The sequence below is a fragment of the Armigeres subalbatus genome, chromosome 2 (assembly GCF_024139115.2).
Source record: "Armigeres subalbatus isolate Guangzhou_Male chromosome 2, GZ_Asu_2, whole genome shotgun sequence".
Lineage (NCBI taxonomy): Eukaryota > Metazoa > Arthropoda > Insecta > Diptera > Culicidae > Armigeres > Armigeres subalbatus.
Window position 1 is genome coordinate 252,731,847 of NC_085140.1, and position 20,497 is coordinate 252,752,343.

Consider the following 20,497-nt stretch of genomic DNA (forward strand, 5'->3'; position numbering starts at 1 on the left):
TTCTGTCCGACGTGTGTTATTGCGGTAAGCGCTAAGCAGATTCGTGATGCAAATTCTGTCGAAGCTGCAGCGTAGATGGATAAGGGACCAGCAAAGTGCAAACAAAATTTTCAAAACGACTTATCTGCTTTTGTAAACAAAGATTCAAACGACGATTTGACGAATCTGATAGCTCTCCCACGCAAACCAACACCACCAACAGGTAGCGAAATCCTTCACCTACCTATTGATGGTGTTGGTTTGCGTGGGAGAGCTATCAGATTCGTCAAATCGTCGTTTGAATCTTTGTTTACAAAAGCAGATAAGTCGTTTTGAAAATTTTGTCTTGAATTAATCATTGAAAGTGAACAAATAAAAAAGGCTATTTTTTCCAATTTATTTTGCTTACATTATTGTTGTCGGCGACATTATAATGCTGTCCAATGAGCAGCTCGAAGTAGCTCGAAGTTGTTCCCATCCCTCTCATGTCCATTTGTTGACAAAGAAGAGCGAGCAGGACGGGGACAACTTCGATCTACTTCGAGCTGCTCATTGGACAGCACTTTTATAAATCTAAAGCGATAACAACGTTTTATGATTGTTTATGAAGCTTTCAACGGGTATCTGGGTGACGTTTTGTTGGCTCGGCAGGCAATATTTCAGCGCAATCAATCCTATTTCGCCTTGCAGGACTCCAATAGCATCCCGCACAGCCTGCTAACGGAACGTATCGTGCCATCCTTCCGAACATTGTAGCATGCGATCTCGACCAGATCGTGCAGTTTTTGTAGTGGATATGCTTGCACTGAACTCTCGAAATTCGATCAACTCGCCTACGATAAACGAAAAGTATTCTTCTGTAAGACAGCATCTTTATAATCCGCATTCCGGTACAGGACAAGGAAATCCTGTAGGAGAGATGTTGTAAAGTATGAATATATTGTAAAAAGATAGTGAATACCGTGCTGTGCCCTTATTCCGTTCACCTAAGACAATGCGCTATGTCTAAAAGCTCTAAAAAATTGCCGTTTAGTATTTTGAAGCTGCAATTTCGCTACATAGTTTCATTTTCTATATACAATCGAAAATAAAATATGTTGGGATGCATTCATAGACTTAAGAGCCCCGCACATAGGATACGTTTGCGTTGCGTTTGACAGATTTCCCATGGGAAAACTGTCAAACGCAACGCAAACGTATCCTATGTGCGGGGCTCTTTAGGCTCCGCTAGTGAAAACAAAATTGACTAATTATGTGGTCTTAATTCCAATCATCTGAAATGGCATTGTTCCTAATTCCGTTCATTCGTGTTCCTAATTCCAACCACCCGAAAAACATTTGATTTTTGGAGATGCTAATACCAGGCATCATTTTTCTCACAAATCCATCTTTTCATTTACTATAATATTGCAAATAAAAAGCTTAAAATGTAATTTCCTTCCAAATTTAAATTACAATGAATGATATTTCCTTAGTATAGCCAAGTTGACTGTTTTTTCGTTTGTTTCACTTACCATTCGAGATATCTATATTCAACATGAACATTGATGCTAGCTGCCCAGTTGCATTAGGTACTACAGAAAAGGGCAGATACGATTCCTTATCGGAGTTTTACACCTTATCCTCAACGTAATTTTGACTAGAGCCTGGATACTAGGCCTTTAATTCTGACCTGAACCTTCCAAAACAATATCTCTGTTTGTTTGGAATTGTTCGTACCACTGTTTCGTTCAAATTGAATATTCTTTAAAGTACCGGATAACCCTACTTCTACGAAGTATTCACGGATTTCGGTAAAACATAACCTTATTTGCAGCTCAGAGAGGGCAGAGTTTTTTTTTTATAGAAATTCGCCAAGAAATTTCCGGATAAAGTTTTTAAACAAGAACGCCGCAATTATGGATTGATGGATTGTGCTGTTTAAAACTGTCCGTATTCTCCGGAAACCCTTTCTTAACATTGTCCAGCATTCACTTTATAAATCATTAACTGAAAAAACTGCACGGCACGAGTTGAAAAAGGTCCCAATTTTTTTAAGTAGAGTCGTTAACGGAATTCCTTTCGGTCTGCCTGCTTGCGGGATAGAATTTCAAATGTTCACCATTCATATGGCTTCATGTATGTTGTACCTTTTCTTGCTCATAGATTATATTCTCAAACACGGAATTTTCGGAATCCATCCTCCAAACCCAATGAACGGAATAAGGAACGAGTAGATTTAGATGTACCCTTATTCCGGTCAAGATATTTTTGACTTTTCAGCATTTTATATCGAGAAAATACAGGCAACAATTTGGTGATACGCTATAATGTTACCTGCTTTGTCTTGTTATGCTGCTGTGTTTGAAATCCAGGGAAAATTTTCACTTAAAAATGCTTAAATATTATGACAGACGTTCTTAGCAAGTGGGTTAATGAAAACAGTCAAAATGGCGCTCGTAGTGACGACCAACAAATTTTGTTTAAATTTTCACTATTAATCGCTAAAAATGACGCTGGTTTTCATTTCATTTCATGCATACATAACCATAGAAAAGTACAAGGATATTTTTCTGTTGTTTTTATACAAAAACTCTTTATTATTTATCATTTTGTCTTGCGTGAACGGAATTAGGCACTGATTGGAATAAGGAAGGGCACAGCACGGTACATAACGACGGAAAAGTCCCAAACGGAGGTGCATCAGTTTGGAAAATTTGTAGAGTAGCTTACCTTCCAATTTACAGACTGTTGCTCAGAACTTAATCCTTTGGCAATTGGTAAAATCCTCGGTAATATCACGCGCAACAAAGCACAATGTTTCAAGCAGCAACTGCAATGAAATTTGTGCAAAACCAAAAAAAAAGCTCTGCCAAGTACAGGAACGTGCATGAAAAATGACGACGATTTCAGTTTTGTTTTATTGGGGGTAGTTTACCCATTTTCAAAACGAGAACATATAATCTTCATTGGGGTTAAAGTACCCTTTATTTGTTTCAGAAAAAATACCCATTTTTTGACAACTTGGTACTTATATGAAAAATGGGTAAATGAAACACTTTTAATGGGTACTCCCAATCTTCCGTGTATAAGCCAACCGGAGTGGAGTACATAATTACTAAGTATGTCTGAAACTTGTTTTGTGCAATAGCACAACATGAGAGAGATTCAGTTTAGGAGGCCAACACCAGCAGTCTGTTAGGCATGAGATGGTAGCTGTTCTTTGACGCGCGTGTGACGCCACTATACCTAGAAAACTACAGACCCTCAAGCCCTGGTCACTCGCTTATAAATGGTCATTTTGACTTTAATCAAATAATTCTTTCCATAGAAACTTGAACTTGTTTTGGGCGTTCAAAAGTTTTATATTTATTATGTCTATCTTCAGAATGTATGCGTTACACACTATTCGGCAACCATCGACGAGAAAACTTTGCTGATATTTTTACTTTTTCAAACTGCTAATGCTACCTTGACATACGTACATTGCATGCGTCTAATTTTGACCGTTTTTGTTAAATGTTTCGTTGAACAATTTAATTTTGAGCTTATTTTATAACTTGTTTTTCAATGTCTTAGCCGAAAATGTTGAAGGGATATAATTTTTAATTGCGGTTATAGACAAAAATAAAAAGTAGTCTTTTAACAAACTACTTAGTGACGTGTAAACTTTCATGCCTTAATCTGCTCTTGAAAAGCTGCATTCTTGATCCATCAAATAACTTCTAGTCTAATAGACAATACTTTTCACAACGCATCACTACAAATCTACCTAAATACTAAATCTCACTTAAAATGTAAGTGTTTCAAGATATTTTTAGCCAACTAGTAGGTTACTGTTGTCGATTGTAATCGACAAATTTACTTGGATGCAGTTCAAGAACCACTGGAGATGGCTTTCTTTTCAGCAGCGGTGGCCGGTCCCGCTCATAACTTCCGGAGATCCAAAACGAACACACTGCCGTCACTGGCACTAGCGCCAACCTTACTGCCCCGAGAATTCCAGCAAACTTCGAATATACCGCCGGTACCCTTATAGCTGTGAACCAGCTGGCCACTTTGAGTACTCCAGATGTGCACACATTTGTCGAAACTACCGGATGCGAGGAACTTCCCGTCCGGACTGAATGCTACCGAGTAAACCGGTTCAGTGTGCTTTGTTAGCGTATGAATGCACTGACCACGCTCTACGTCCCAGAGCCGTACCGTGGAATCGAACGACGCACTGGCTAGTATAAGATTCATATTCGGATTGTTGGTACCGGTTCCAGTTGGTGACCACTTGATAGTATAGATTTCCTTCGAGTGTGCCTGAGACGAGAACAAAAGCAGGTTTTGTTGTTATACAAAATATAACGAAGCATTAACTCCTCATTATTAATTCGAAAAAGGAAAAAGGTTAAAAATGTATTCCGGTATTACGTTGGATTATTAATTCTATTTGAAAAAAAAAACCTTCGCGGTGGAGGTTGGTGCTCGGATTCTGATGGCTTTTCTGCAAACGTGACCTTTAGGTGGTCTTGTTGTCTAGAGGGTAATTACCCCTATCTAGAGAGTAAAGGGTTGATGATTCGAGTCCCTCTATCTTCACTGCCGTGAATCGCATATATGCCCCATATGAATAGGAAACCCAGCAAAGATGGGACAGATATGCGATTCACGGCAGTTCAGAGCGTGTAAATTTGACATCAAGTTAATCAATACAACGTGATATAGCTCGTAGTCTTAATACCATATAAGAAGGTATACAAGCTATATCACGTGATTTGAGATTACGTATGAGCACCTGATGAGCACTATTGGCAGCGTAAGAAAAAAATGATCTCAATCTGGTTTTCAAAGATATGCGAGTTGTAAAATTCAAAAATTTTTTTTTTTAAGAATATATAAAATAATCCAACACGCAGGCCTCAGTTCATCATGTATAAATGGCGGCGCCATATAAGGCTTATAAAGTTTTCGTGTTCTCACCTGAAGATCATGAACGCAAGTATCTTGTTTCATTGACCAAATTTTCAACGTCATGTCATCAGAACAAGACGCTAGTAGCTGCCCTTGGGGGTCCCATTTGATGGCATTAACTTCGTTCTATAATAAACAAATATATTAGTTCGGCGTTTTCCACTGAAAATGGTAATTCTAAATACCGTGTGTCCTTGGAACGATTTGATCGGTTTATCAACACCCAACTTGCAAACGTGAATGCACTGATCCGTACTACAGCTCGCAAAAGATTGATTCGACTGCCAATCGACATCCAGTGCTGGGGCCGAATGGAAGCTAAATTGTTGCGTGCATTGCCCGGTGGCCGCATCCCAGATGATCGTAGTTTTGTCTACACCTGCCGATAGGATGTAATTTCCACGTTTGTTCCACTTCAAAGCGAATATCGGACCTTTGTGCTGACCCAAAGTGCTGGCCAGTAATCCATCCGTGCGCCAAATGCGAGCGTAACCGTCGTACGATCCAGTAGCCAACAGAGTTCCATCACAATTCCAATCCAGCGAGGTGACATCCTTATTACTCGGCACTTCGGTTCCACCCTTCTGTATGCAGTGCCTCAGTACTAGTTGATTTGGGTTAGTCGAATTGTCAGACATATCCCAAATTCGGGCAGTGCTATCTCCAGAACCGCTTGCTAATAAATCCGTGCTTGGATTCCATGCACAAATGAAGACTTCGCTCTCATGCCCTCTGAGAACCGTAGCTTTCGAGGCCGGGATTTCAATGCTCTGATCAACTTCCATGCTGTCGGCCGGAGCCGGTGTTGACGAAGAAGTTGTAGTCGTTGTCGTAGACGTGGTCGTCTGAGCCACCGATGTTTCCTCAGCAGTAGTAGTGCTTGTTGTGCCATTTGTTTCAGTCGGCTCCGTTTTGATCGTTTGTTTCTGTTGGTTTTGCAAATTCTGCCTGATGGCAACTACCTCTGGCATTACAGCGTCGATCAAACTCAAACTTTCCACCAATCGTTGTTCGGTTCCATCTTCACCGATGCTTATCTCGGCTTCTGTGTACTGAAGTCCCTTCTGTAGAATACTGAGCAGAGCGGCGGGTGGAACCAACGCTCCATTGATGTTACTCTGAGATATGTGCGACTCAATACCAAAGGTATAAGCTGAATGTGAAAATCCTACAACACAAAAAGATATCAGCGCCTCAAAGGGGAAAGCACTTTTGGTGTGAAACTAACCTGACTCTTGAAGATAGCGGTAAACAAGAAAATTTACTTCATCACTTGAGAAGCTCATCGCGCCGTTGTTCTACCTCTGTTCTTGCGTACGAGATGATCCCTTTTTCCGACGATTTTCAATACAGTGTATTTCGTCCTGCACCGGACAGTCCTCGTATTCACTAATGGTGTTTAAAATCTTTTGATTTCTGCTGATCGAGTTCACTTTTGTATTGTTTTCACACAATAAAATCAAACATAAACGTTCTGAAATTCAATGGATGTTTTGCTTTTCTGCTCCGTTCAGATATTTTTTGACAAGCCACAACCTTCACACAAACACATGCATGTGTGGCATGCAACGCAATTTTCTGCGTTCCGAGAACCCAAGATGCAAACCTGTTATAGCCAGTTCAGACATCTATAGCTTTATAAAAATTACTTGATAAATATCATATCAAAAGAGGTACACCCAAAAAATAATCATCGTAAGGTTTACGTGAAAACATGCATGGATTTTTTCCACACCACTTTTCACGTAAATGATACAGGATGTTAACATAAAGCAAAATATGTCATACGTCAACTCATTTCATGGTACATGGTATGATTACATACATTTTACGTGGAAGTCCCCTTCGATCGACTATATTTCCAAGTAAAGGATAATGGATTTTTGCGTAGATATCATTATGTAATTCATTGTATTTTATTTCACTATATGATGTAAAATACTCACTATATGATATAAAATATGATGTAATACAGAAAATTCACGATAGTGTTTGTTCAAAAGAAAATATACAAAAGAACTTGTTTGTAAGTTTATTTAAAAATTGTGTTACAACGGATTGGCAGAGTATACATGGCTGTGGGTGGTGCGGGTTGCCCTGATCTGATCTGCATGGCAAAGATTGAACTCCGCTGATTGTATTGATGCGGATCAGACAGGGCTCAGAATGACTTGTGAGGGGTCGCTACCGTGGCTGTGGTTGATGTGGATTTACCAGAAATGAATATAGCTCCCAGGTTACTCCCAGGATCTGTTTCCTACTTTGCGATGGAGCTCGCTTCCATGTGTAACATGTCTTCTGTCGCATTCTGTAGTGGCCTCCTGTCACGCAAAATGGTAAGCCTGCTGCGTTATCGACTTCTGGTGATTGGATTTCAGCAAACATACCTATTACGAAATAACAAAAATTACATTACATGAAGTTCAACAAGTTGGTAAATTTTATCTTACGTTTGAAAACCTCCAAAGAAAATCGAGAACGGTTGAAGAATCCAAAGAGAATCAGTTGCCATGTTGCCGTTTCACCAGAGGAGCGACATCCAATTTTTTACTATGGATATTGACAAATTTGCCTGTTCGTTATTTTTGGGGGATAAATTTATCCTCCAGTGTCAAATTATCCCAATACTATTTTATTTTGCAATAGTATGTGCGTGAATTTTGAATGTTTACGTTTTTACAGGAGAATATGATGCAAAACGCCCATACCACTCAATAATGCAACATGATACAATCATGAGAAAATAGAGAAAAGTTTAACGAATTATCAATTAAAACAATTTTACACTCGATTCCATGCTTCAAACTTAAGAATGTTCAACTTATTTGCTCAATTATTTAGAATGCTAGTTGCACAAGGTACTGTCTTTGCCTTTGTTCGTTTTATATCATTTTCACCCTCGCAATTGTTTATGTTGCATTCGCAGTGCACTCGTATTGGTGATTCAGAAAAGATGTGACAAAGATGGCGTTGCTTGTCATCCCCGTGCGTTTCACTATACTTTTTCATACAGGAAAATCACGTACTTTTGACAACTGCTGTGATGCGTGCATGTTCACGTAGTATTAAAATTAAGGACGGAACGAGATTTCGGATAGGAAAAAGCGGGTTTGGATTTTAAACTTATAAAAACGTGTGTTTATTCATCGAACTTTTTCAAACAACAAAACATGTGGAATCAAGGAAACAGAAAAATACACATTTGACATTTAGGTTGTCAGCACTGCTCGTGAGCCGAGGGATAACTCGATTAGTGAAAGCTTCAATAATACACTGAACATAAATTGCATCCTTATTACCCCTGCTCAATTTTTGTCTAATAGATTCAGTCTCTCGCGTAGCCGACGAAACTGCCCTGCAGGAAGACCTTTCGTCATTATATCTGCTTCCTGATGATCCGTTGATACGTATCGCACTTCTATTTGCCCCTGCTGAACCAAATCACTAACGAATCGATGTTTGACGTCGATATGCTTTAATCTGCTTCTAGCCTTCGGTTCACAAACAACTTTAATCGTGCTTTGGTTGTCTTCATAATACGGAACTGTACTTATGTTGTGGCCCAGTTCTTCTATCAACCGCTTGAGCCACATTCCTTCACACACAGCTACGCACAACGCAATCAACTCTGCCTCTGTTGACGACAACGATATTGTTGGCTGCTTTCTCGTGCCCCATGCAACAGTGCACCCGAACACCTTAAACACATATCCCGTCACCGAGCGTCGATCCACTACGTTATTCGCCCAGTCCGCATCGCAGAATGCAGCAAGCACCGGTTCCTCGTTGACAGCTTCAAACTTCAGCCCAATATCCAGCGAACCCTTGATGTACCGCAATATGCGCTTCAAATGCACCCAATGTTCATCGGTTGGACAACTTTGAAATTGGCTGTAGTAGTTCACTGCTGCACACAAATCAGGCCGAGTGGTGAGAGTTACATACATTAAACATCCGACTAATTCTCTATACGGCTTGGTGGTACGCGTAGATTCATTACCTTTCTGCAGTTGTAAACGGCACTCCATTGGAACAGATGATGGTTTGCACTCGAGCATGTTAAATCTTTCCAATAGTGTCTCCAAATATCTACGCTGGCTGATTCGCATGATTCTCTTGTCGATGTCCCTCTCTATTTTCATTCCAAGAAAACATGAAACCTCATTCGAATCCGTCATTCTAAACTCCTGAGACAAACAACTCTTGATGACCTTGATTTCCTTCAAGTCATGGCCAATTATCAATATGTCATCTACATATAGTAACAAGAATACTTTCTTGCCACCTCGACTTCTGAAGTAAAGACACGCATCATTTTGACTTCGTTGGAATCCAAGTTTTGTAATGAAACTATCGAATTTTTCATTCCAAACTCTAGATGCCTGTTTAAGGCCATATAGTGCCTTTTTCAAACGGCACACTAATCCGTTTCCTACTTCATAGCCCTCCGGCTGTGACATATATATTTCCTCGGTAAGTTCACCGTTGAGGAAAGCCGATTGAACATCCATCTGATGAATCAGCATCCGTTCTTTGTTCGCCACAGCTAATAGGGTTCTTAACGTGTCCACTTTAGCAACAGGAGAATATGTTTCATTATAGTCGAAACCACGTCGCTGACTACACGGAGAAATGAGAAAACTCAGAAATGGGTGATTTTTCACCCACCTTCGAGAAAAGTGGACTAACCCACAAGGTGGGTAAACCGTCTTTACCCATAAGTGAGTACGAAGCTTGTACGTCAAAATGGATGTGCATTTTTAACCCACCTTCTGAAACCAAAATTTTCGCCAGGTGGGTGAAAAATACCCACCTACATAAAAATAATATTGTGAAACTAATGAAAGATAATTCTCCCTTTTATTTTAAACTGAAAATCACACGATATGCCAATCAATTGTTTTTTTATTTAAATACAAAACCTTTACATAATACATTTCAACTGAATAATAAAATGTATAATGGAAAAATATGGTTTCCTCATCTTTACCATAGTGTTTCCGATATATTCTTATTCCCGTTTTGTTGGATTGGTTTGTGCCTTGGAGGAGGAAAACTTCAAATCCTTTCGGCGGTGGAGGACGACAATCTGTTCACATTCGGGAGGGACCATATGCTATTCGCCGGGCAGCAGGGCTTGGACAGGATATCAATACGCTTCTTTTTTTCTCCATGACGAATGATAATCCCTCAGATCTTTTAATTTGGAAAAAAAGAGAAAATTTCATATAGAAATGGAAGAATTCATATTTAGAAAACGCTTACCTGTAAGTCGTTGATATTATGTACAAACGATTATTAATTATTTTACATAAAAAGCCGATATTTTTATGAGGTTTTCAAAAAAATACGTTTGCTATGCCGCGACGATCTTTTGGCTTTTGTCAAAATTGTTAAGTTTTTTTTCAGCCAAAATAGAGTGGAAAAGACCCACATTCGTGACCACATACAACATCTTCAAGGTGAGTTCTTTTAGCACATTTTCATAAATTTGAAATCACTCACCTTTTTGACAGCTCCATATATCTGTTCAAGGTGGGTGATTTTGAAACATAAAATGTGTAATCTCAAATCTCCGTGTAAAACCACGTGCAACCAACCGCGCCTTATACTTGTCTGGTTTACCTTCATTTCCCGGTTTGATCTTAAACACCCATTTACAGGACACAGCCTTTCGTCCAGCCGGAAGACGCACTAGTTCCCATGTGGTGTTTCTGCTCAAAGAATCCAGCTCCGCTTGTATGGCTGCTTCCCATTGTGGCCAATCACTCCTCTGCTTTAACTCTGCTACGGTGCAAGGTAGGTTGTCAACATACTCAATTGCGCCGAAAGCAAACCCTGCGAACGTCATGTCGTAATCCTTCTGCCATGCAGGAGGCTTTCTGAAACGGCTTCCAGCTTCACTAGTTGCACTAGTTGAATCCGCACGATCCTCTTTGTCATTCTCCTCCTCAAGCGTTGTATCCACACAACTATCAAAGTCTTCAGCTTCCGTGCCATCATCCTGATCCGAATCCGCTGAAATTTCATTTTCGTTCTCCGTGATTTCTTCCTCTGTGGTTTCATTTGTATTCACTTCACTTGATACACGAGCAATCACCGTCTTCGACTGCGCCGTCTCGCCGACAATCACGCTGGATTCCGCTTTGGAATTCTCATCAATAATGACATCCCGGACCGTAACAATCCTTCGTTGTTTGGGGCTCCAGACACGATACCCGTTTACTCCGTATCCTACGAAAATCCCTCTCCAGCTTTTCTCATCCAGCTTTTTACGGGTCTCCTTCGGAATGTGGCAATACGCAGGGGAGCCGAAAACTCTCAGTTTTGAAACGTCTGGCCTCTTACCATTCCACATCTCCGCAGGTGTGACATTTTCTCCAATTGCGTGAGCCGGGCTCCTATTTGTTACAAACGCCGCTGTTTCAACTGCTTCTCCCCAAAAACATCTATTGATACCAGAATCAAACAGCATCGAACGGGCTTTCTCTACCAACGTCCGATTCATCCGTTCACTGACCCCGTTTTGCTCGGGTGAGTAAGGGACGGTAAACTCCATTTTGATTCCTCGCTGACGACAAAACAAACGCATCTCCTTGCCGACGTACTCCCCACCATTGTCGGAGCGAAGGCGAGAAATCTTGCACCCAAACTTAGCTGTAGTTTGCGCCTCGTAATCCTTAAAACAGTTGGTCACTTCACTCTTCGACTTGATCAAATACACCACAGTGAATCTTGACCAATCATCTATAAAGGTGACGAAATATTTCTCCGCTCCAGCTTACAGGTGTCACTGGCCCGCAAACGTCAGAATGCACCAGCTCCAAAACACGGTTTGACCGTCTCTCCTGTCGCAGTGCAAACGGATTTCTCGTCTGCTTTGCGGCCACGCATGATTCACAGATTGCCATCTGCTTTTCGTCTGACATCGTTTTTATTCCGTTTACCACCTTTCCCGATAGCAAACTTGTCAGATTTCTCTCTCCCAGATGGCCAAAACGAGCTCATTCGCCTTATTTATTTGCCCAGAAAATAATAAGGATTCGCACATACCTTTAGGTGAGTAGAAGTTGAGCTCATATAGGTTGTCCCGCCGACGCCCAGTGGCCACCACCACCGAGTCTTTCATAATCTCGACACGACCGCCTTCGAATACCACTCGCATTCCTGCTGACTCCACCTTGCTTATCGAAAACAAGTTCGCCCTTGCTTCTGGAATGTATACTACATCCGACACTTTTGCCTCGACAGATTTGTCTCCCAGCATCGAAATCACTGATACATCACCAGCCCACTTGGCTGTCACCCATTCACCACTTTTGGCTACAGCAATGTCCATTGGCTGTGCCATCTGCACTAGATTGTCGAATAATCGTTTATCGTTGCATATATGCTCGGTCGCACCCGAGTCAATGTACCACCGAATTTTGTTTTGTTCACCAAATTTTGTTTTCCCAGCAACCATGAAAATCACTCCCTCTCTCTTTTCACTCGCGACGTGCGCAGACGATTTGGTAAACGATTTCGCATCGTTCTTCTTTTTCTTCTCAGGGCATTCAGCCATTTTGTGCCCTTCCTTTTGGCAACCAAAGCATTTAAAGATTTTCTTTTTCTTCGTTTGCTTGTTGCCCGTACCGGCAAACGCGGTCGATTCACTTCTTGTTGAATTTGTACCAGACACTGTGCTTCTTCTCTTTATTTCTTCATCAAGAAGCCTGCTCTTCACAAAATCCATTGTTAGCTGTTCTTCCGGTTGCGACTCAATTGATGTGACTACTGCATCGTATTCCGAGCCCAACGAAAGAAGCAACCGACACACTACGTCAATGTCATCCATCACACCACCGGCACTACGGAAAAGTCGAATCAAACGATCAAATTGCACAAAATGTTCTTGCAGACTACCACCCATGTATCTCAGCTCATGTAGCTGACGATACAAATGCATCCGTTTTGCAACATTTTTTCGCTCAAATATTTTCACTAACGAATCCCACATTTCCTTTGGGGTATTCCGCCCCTGCAAATGTTCCAATTGATCATCATGGATCCGCGACACAATCATCGTTTTACACTTTTTATCTTTCTTCTGCCGCTTTTCTAAAGCCTTTTCCTTCTTCTGAACCACTGCTGCCGCGTCCCCTGCTTCGACTTTGAGCTCCGGAAAATCATCTATATCGGTCTCCACGCACTCCACTAGATCGTGCTCATCCAGCAGCGTAAGCATCCGAAACTTCCACGCCGGAAAATTCACCCCGTCGAACAGCGCAACGCGGTAGAACTCCTCTTTCTCGTGTTCCCCCATTTTCACTATTTTCACGACACTACGACCGGAATCCACTTGATACGACCGTTTCGCGACTCGGAAGCGATCCTAGGCCCATAACCTAAGGACGGAACGAGATTTCGGATAGGAAAAAGCGGGTTTGGATTTTAAACTTATAAAAACGTGTGTTTATTCATCGAACTTTTTCAAACAACAAAACATGTGGAATCAAGGAAACAGAAAAATACACATTTGACATTTAGGTTGTCAGCACTGCTCGTGAGCCGAGGGATAACTCGATTAGTGAAAGCTTCAATAATACACTGAACATAAATTGCATCCTTATTAAAAATGACATTTAGGTATACTACATTAAAATATTACATAGATGGTATAGGGTGTGCTACGATTTTTATCTGACGCACATAAGCTAGAGGAAAACAAATAATTTTCCAATCTAAGTGCAGATTCACGTACATTTAACGTTGGAATATTTTTGAGTGTAAATATTTAATAAACTAATGCTACGTTTATACTACACGGAGAAATGAGAAAACTCAGAAATGGGTGATTTTTCACCCACCTTCGAGAAAAGTGGACTAACCCACAAGGTGGGTAAACCGTCTTTACCCATAAGTGAGTACGAAGCTTGTACGTCAAAATGGATGTGCATTTTTAACCCACCTTCTGAAACCAAAATTTTCGCCAGGTGGGTGAAAAATACCCACCTACATAAAAATAATATTGTGAAACTAATGAAAGATAATTCTCCCTTTTATTTTAAACTGAAAATCACACGATATGCCAATCAATTGTTTTTTTATTTAAATACAAAACCTTTACATAATACATTTCAACTGAATAATAAAATGTATAATGGAAAAATATGGTTTCCTCATCTTTACCATAGTGTTTCCGATATATTCTTGTTCACGTTTTGTTGGATTGGTTTGTGCCTTGGAGGAGGCAAACTTCAAATCCTTTCGGCGGCGGAGGACGACAATCTGTTCACATTCGGGAGGGACAATATGCTATTCGCCGGGCAGCAGGGCTTGGACAGGATATCAATACGCTTCTTTTTTTCTCCATGACGAATGATAATCCCTCAGATCTTTAAATTTGGAAAAAAGAGAAAATTTCATATAGAAATGGAAGAATTCATATTTAGAAAACGCTTACCTGTAAGTCGTTGATATTATGTACAAACGATTATTAATTATTTTACATAAAAAGCCGATATTTTTATGAGGTTTTCAAAAAAATACGTTTGCTATGCCGCGACGATCTTTTGGCTTTTGTCAAAATTGTTAAGTTTTTTTTCAGCCAAAATAGAGTGGAAAAGACCCACATTCGTGACCACATACAACATCTTCAAGGTGAGTTCTTTTAGCACATTTTCATAAATTTGAAATCACTCACCTTTTTGACAGCTCCATATATCTGTTCAAGGTGGGTGATTTTGAAACATAAAATGTGTAATCTCAAATCTCCGTGTAAGGACACACCTGTGGTACAGTGAACGTTCGCTAATTGGGGTTTTTCTAGTTGGGGCGCTTTTTAGTTGGGGGTTCGCTAATTGGGGCGAAACCCAATTTAAAAGCAGCCAAACGTCAGAATGTGATGTCAAAAACGAGTTGACGTTTTGTTTCCGTGTTTGGCGGGATCGATATTTTCTGGCGCGTAAAATTTTCCTTTGTTCAATGCAAAAAGTAAACAACATTGTCGCTTGTCAAAACGCCCCAATTAGCGAACGGCATTCGCTAGTTGGGGTGAGGTCGTGCCTCAATTAGCGAACGATCACTGTACTTGTACCATGGTACAAGAGGACAAGAAAATTATTCCAAGACTATCTTTGATAAAGACAATAATCGATACGGTACTCATTTCAAGATTCTTGTACCATGGTATTTATACCACCAATGTGTCATTAGTATTAGACAAGGCAAGTGAGGGTCTGTCCCAATTGGATGATTAAACTGAAATTAAACTTAAAAGTGACATTTCAATAATTATCAAATAACCCTGTTCGCAGAGCAAGATTACTTTTGACAGATATCGAATCATTTTCCATCGATGTCCTATTGGAATTGCTGGGTAGCACCAGCCATTCTTATAACGGGGTGATTTTTTAATTCTCGAACTGTCACTTTTAAGTTTAATTCTCCAAATGAGACAGACCCTGAATTGAGCAGGCCTATGCCTGGCCTATAGGTTGGTATCGTGTTCAAAAGAAATTTCTTTTTCTACCTCAATCACATGTTAAATTCCGTTCACTGAATCGGAAAAGTAAAGAATCGAAACAAAATTCTTACAACAGTATCCACATAAAAAGAACAAAAAACAAAATTGGCGTTTGTAAGGTTCCCACGCAAAGTAATGGGAGCTGTCACTTTACTTTCGGAAAAATATTCTGCTCGATTATTCCGTACGACCGGTGCGAGCTCGCGTCATGATAGAGGTTGCTATTTTGGCTTTTTTCACGCACTGGTGGGGATCGTCTTAAAAGATAAAATAGCCAGCAAACACTGTATGCAAGATCTTTTGCATGTTTGATGCAACTTCGTATTGCGAGAAAGAGAAAAATAATTCTAATTTTGCGGAGCAAAGAAGAAGAAGCAGACTGAGTGTCGGAAACTTCAGAATGGCATGCACTGTACGAAAAGTGTTGATATTTCTTGATATCAAGAATATTCGAGAAATCTTAAATGTTTGAAAATCACATAAATTTATGACCAAATGCCTTCAAAGTATCATAAAACTTGCTTAAAAAATATAGCGGCATGTAACACTCGTTTAAAGTTGCATATTCCCGTTGGATTTAATAACCGTGCAACAAGTGATTTGACGTTTGCGGAACAGCTTTCCGACAGTCGACCGTCGGTCCGGACCCCGCGGTTCGAATTTTTCAATCTTCTCGCGATGCATTCGACATAGTTGTTTCATAAGGGCCGAAGTCGTAAATGTAAACAAATCGAGTTTATGGCATAGATCGAACCTCCTGGAAATGTACTATCCCACTCGGAAGGATGTCTAAAAGCGAACAGGAATCTACCTGAATAGGACGCAAACCACCTTAGCCGAGTTTCTAAATAAGTTTGGAACCAAACCAAATGTATAATTCCCCTCGATTTTTGCAAGTGTATTTGTTTACCTCTACATACTCACTGTTGAATCGGCTTAGCTGTTTAGTAGATTGTCTCGCGCCTTTTGCAGTCGCCATTTTTCTACTCTCGAAAAAGCTGCTGAGAAATTATCTCGAAAATTCTTTATGAGATTCTCAGTGACTGCATAGTAACCAGTTTATTTAGTTGTATTTATTAGAAATTGTTGAAAAGAATTGCGGGATTTGACGGAATCGACTGTGTATTTCGGCGGAGGCGGCAATGGCAATGTAAGTGGTGTCGACGAAACTATTTAGAATTCCTAGAGAGTTATTTTATTAATCCGAGAGAATTCCAACAGAGTCTGCTCCAGGTGTTCCAGAAACTTTAGTTTTAACCTTTTTCATTCTAATTTGCAGAAAAGGTAACACTAATACTAATGACACACTGGTGGTATAAGTACCATTGTACAAGAATCTTGAAATGAGTACCATACCAATTATTGTCTTTATCAAAGATAGTCTTGGAATAATTTTCTTGTTCTCTTGTACCATGGTACAAGTACCACAGGTGTGTCTTTAGTATAATAGTCCGCATTTGGACATCCCGGTGGAAATCCGTTTTGTGACATCCGGCGGTAAATACCATCTGAGGCGACCCCAAAACCGAAGGGGAAATCCCTGGATACACGTGGGTGAAACATCCCGTGATGGTCGTGACCCAAGCGGTCATTGGAAAGCGCACCACACGTCGATTCCATTGGGACGAGATGTTCTCCGACGCAACCCAATCGGCGATGATACCTGCAATCGCGATGACGATACTCCGTATACCATTCCGGCCCACTACACTTGGGAATATTATATATCATCAAACAACGCTGGATAACCACTTTGATTGGCCATCTTATATAATTGGGTGCGCATTAAAAATTGCGATTGCGGGTGCGCATTAAAAATCTCGGTATATATTAATAAAAGTAAAGGAAAATTGAAGTATATAGTTTTTTTTGTTTTTAAATTCGAAATATAATGTAAACAATAGAAAAAAATAAAAAGAAGAATCGAGGTATACATATCTCCATAATTTCTAGTAAAAATCTAGGAGAACTGTGGTACCCATGTCTTTTAGATATCTCCGCGTTATCTAAGAGAACCGATATGTCAAATCTCTTTCGGTTCAAACGGTTTACTCGTCTAAAATTTGAGGTAGACACCGGTGCAAACGGTTGTTGCATTTGAGGCGGATTTGAGGTGTGACAGGTTCTAGACATCGGAGAAAAATATCTAGGAGACTCAACTTTTTGTCTCAGAGATATCGCGGAGATGTCTAAAACAAATTTCCGAGTGGGATGTAGCATATTAGAAATAGTACAAAATGTTGTTTTTTTTTGCTGTAAAAACAGAAAAATACAACAGGGCGATATTACATTTCCGTTGGATTTTTTTTCTTGGTGCGATTGCGCCCCGTTTTCACCATGGCAGCAACCCCTTTAAACAAAAGATATTTTAGTTACTAGATAAAGATTGTCGCTTCGGTTCCCTTTGTTCTGCTGTCCGAAACATGTGTGGTACATACCTGTCCAATCGTATGGATTTTCCTTCTTTGACATTTAGCTCCCCTATCCTCGCCAGCAAAAGATGTTCCGAACAGCGACGACAGCGACAATCTTTATCTAGTAACTAAAATATCTTTTGGCTAAACTGTGCTTCATTTTTGCATTATGACACTTCGCTCTTGCACCAAAAACCAGGAGGGTGAAACGCCTGTCATCCGCGGTACATTGGCACTCTACCCAACATCGCTTTTGGTACTTCTGTTTTTGGTACCCAGTTTCTGGGTAGTATACCCGAATGCAGCGCTCATTTTGGGTGAATGGTTCGTACGTAGTTAGTGCTAATTATCGGCATTTAACTTCTCCTGGCGAAAACTTGCAATTGGTTGAGGTACATCGAGCCTTTTGTGTTTGTATGGCTTCTTTATGTCGAAAAGTAGCTCGTCGATACTTCCGAAGTTTTGTTAACATGAATCAAACGAAATTAAAACAAAAACATTGTACGCCATATTGAATGAATGCTGGGTAGGCGTATTAGCCTTCTCTTCAGTCCCCTGCCAAAAACACATGTGAGCAAAAGGGCTAAACGCGTACTTTGAAAACACAAACAGGCGATATTGACAAATAGGTTGACAGCCGGGCGTGAAATTTGGGCGAAAAGGATGTCGTCAAAAACATTATGGCGCATTTCTGAAGGGCGCAAGTGTACACTGTTAGAAAAAAAGGACGACTAGTTTTATCATATTTACACTAGTTAATCATATTTTCAAATCGAAATCAATCCAAAGTAAATTTTATTTATATGGGGCTTCAATGATTAGATGTGGATGTATTTCATGCAAACTATTAACATTTAAAATAACATATAATTTTTGAACTACAATTGAAAACATGTCATTGAACATTGGAACCCATTTTTCTCCATTCGATCTCATTGCGACATTGGCCTTTATGAAACAACTGTATCGCATAATTGGCGAACTCAAACGCAAACTGCAATATTTTTGCTGTGTATAAATAAAATGTCATCAAGGAGGGAACGGAGGGAACAAAATAGGCGATAAAACTTGGACGTTAGATTCACAGAAGTGAAACGCTGCTATTGACAGCTGTCAAAACTTACTTTTGCGACCATGTATTTCCGCTTTTGACCTGTCATCGATGGCGTTTGGCTCTGCCTCTTTTGACTAGTAGATTCCGTACTGTGCAGTGTTCTCTTCCGGAGCTAAGGTCAAGTTTTTGACGACTTGCACGGTTTTCGTCATTAAAAATGGCTCTAAACAAAGCTGAATTAGCCTGTGTGTACTCGGCGCTCATCCTCGTCGACGACGATGTCGCCGTTACCGTAAGTATCTTGTTTAAATTTGAAAATAATCTTGGTGTTGGGCGATACAATGAGTTTTTATTTACTCATCGGAAGTTTGAAATGTTTTCAAACTAATTTTAGAAAGAAGTCGTTAGGTCTTAAATGAATTTTTAATTACTAAACTGCGCGATATATAAATTAAAAGTAATAAACGAACATTATCGCATTTCAAAAAAAAATTGTTACATGTAGGTTATGTTTGGTATACAACATGCATGTACGACAGGGCTGGCAGTAACCAATTTGAAAAGCGCTAAAAATATTCGTATAAAATCAAAATTTACCGGCTTCTTATTTTTCCTTTGCTAATTGTAGGATGAGAAAATCTCGACCATTCTGAAGGCCGCCAACGTTGACATCGAGCCATACTGGCCCGGTCTGTTCGCTAAGGCTTTAGAGGGTATCAACGTCAAGGATCTGATCACGAACATCGGATCCGGTGTTGGCTCCGGCGGCGGTGCCGCCCCAGCTGCTGCTGCTCCTGGAGCTGCCCCGGCCGCTGCCGAGAAGAAGGAAGAGAAAAAGGAGGAAGAACCAGAGGAATCCGATGACGACATGGGATTCGGTAAGCTTGCAACTATTCTGAAAGTTTGGAAAGTTCGTTGTTTGTATTTAACACTTTGTTTCTCTTCTAGGTCTGTTCGGTTAGATCCTTCGTTCTCATCGGTATGCTGCAACAGAGGAAGGCAGGCTTTTAACCTGTTTTTTCCTCCATCGGTGGCATTTTTTATCGTACAGTTTTAATGTACAAATGTGCAAATAAAACAAGTTTTCAAGACATAAAATCGCTTGATTTTATATTCAGTATCCGAAATAATTCTTCAAAAGGGAACTAGTTCGGATATAAGGATCCGGTTCGATCTGGCGATGGATACAGTGTATTTTTGTTTACGTTCAAAAACACATTTCAAGCGAAAGATGATGCACATGTTCGCTTACGCCAACAATCAAATGGGGAAAATATTTGAACAAACAGGAATGGTTTAAACGTTTCAGCTATACGTAAACAATAATAGGAGTGACGAAAGAGTAAATGCAGCTAAGGGCATTATTGCTTCTAAAGTTTAACGAATCCGTGGAATGGTTCACAGCTTAAGAAACGTCGCATACCGTCGTGCGGGGCTTCTTTTGACTCCGGGGACTACTTTGGATTTTTGATTTTTTGAAAAAAATAAACGGAAAAAATACCAAATTCGAAACAGAAAGTTGCCATCCAACTATCAACAAGACACCTGATTGGTGATAATGACAATTTTATAGTAATTTTCGTTGTAATTCTTGTTTTAAAA

General features: G+C 40.1%; 2 protein-coding genes across 2 annotated transcripts; one reads left to right on the forward strand and one right to left on the reverse strand.

The window, feature by feature from the left end:
• Positions 1–3,299: 3,299 nt before the first annotated feature.
• On the reverse strand, positions 3,300–6,453 carry LOC134212073 (F-box-like/WD repeat-containing protein TBL1XR1). The gene is made up of 4 exons (XM_062689585.1): positions 6,149–6,453; positions 5,106–6,088; positions 4,930–5,046; positions 3,300–4,269 (listed from the first exon to the last, which is right to left on the reverse strand). Exons 1-4 carry the CDS (start codon positions 6,204–6,206, stop codon positions 3,886–3,888), a joined length of 1,542 nt encoding a protein of 513 aa, XP_062545569.1. The 5' UTR covers positions 6,207–6,453; the 3' UTR covers positions 3,300–3,885.
• A 12,553-nt stretch (positions 6,454–19,006) lies between these two features.
• Positions 19,007–19,993, forward strand: LOC134216177 (large ribosomal subunit protein P1). The gene is made up of 3 exons (XM_062695134.1): positions 19,007–19,187; positions 19,524–19,773; positions 19,844–19,993. The coding sequence occupies exons 1-3, from the start codon at positions 19,113–19,115 to the stop codon at positions 19,855–19,857; spliced, it is 339 nt and encodes a 112-aa protein (XP_062551118.1). The 5' UTR covers positions 19,007–19,112; the 3' UTR covers positions 19,858–19,993.
• The last annotated feature ends 504 nt before the right edge of the window (positions 19,994–20,497 follow it).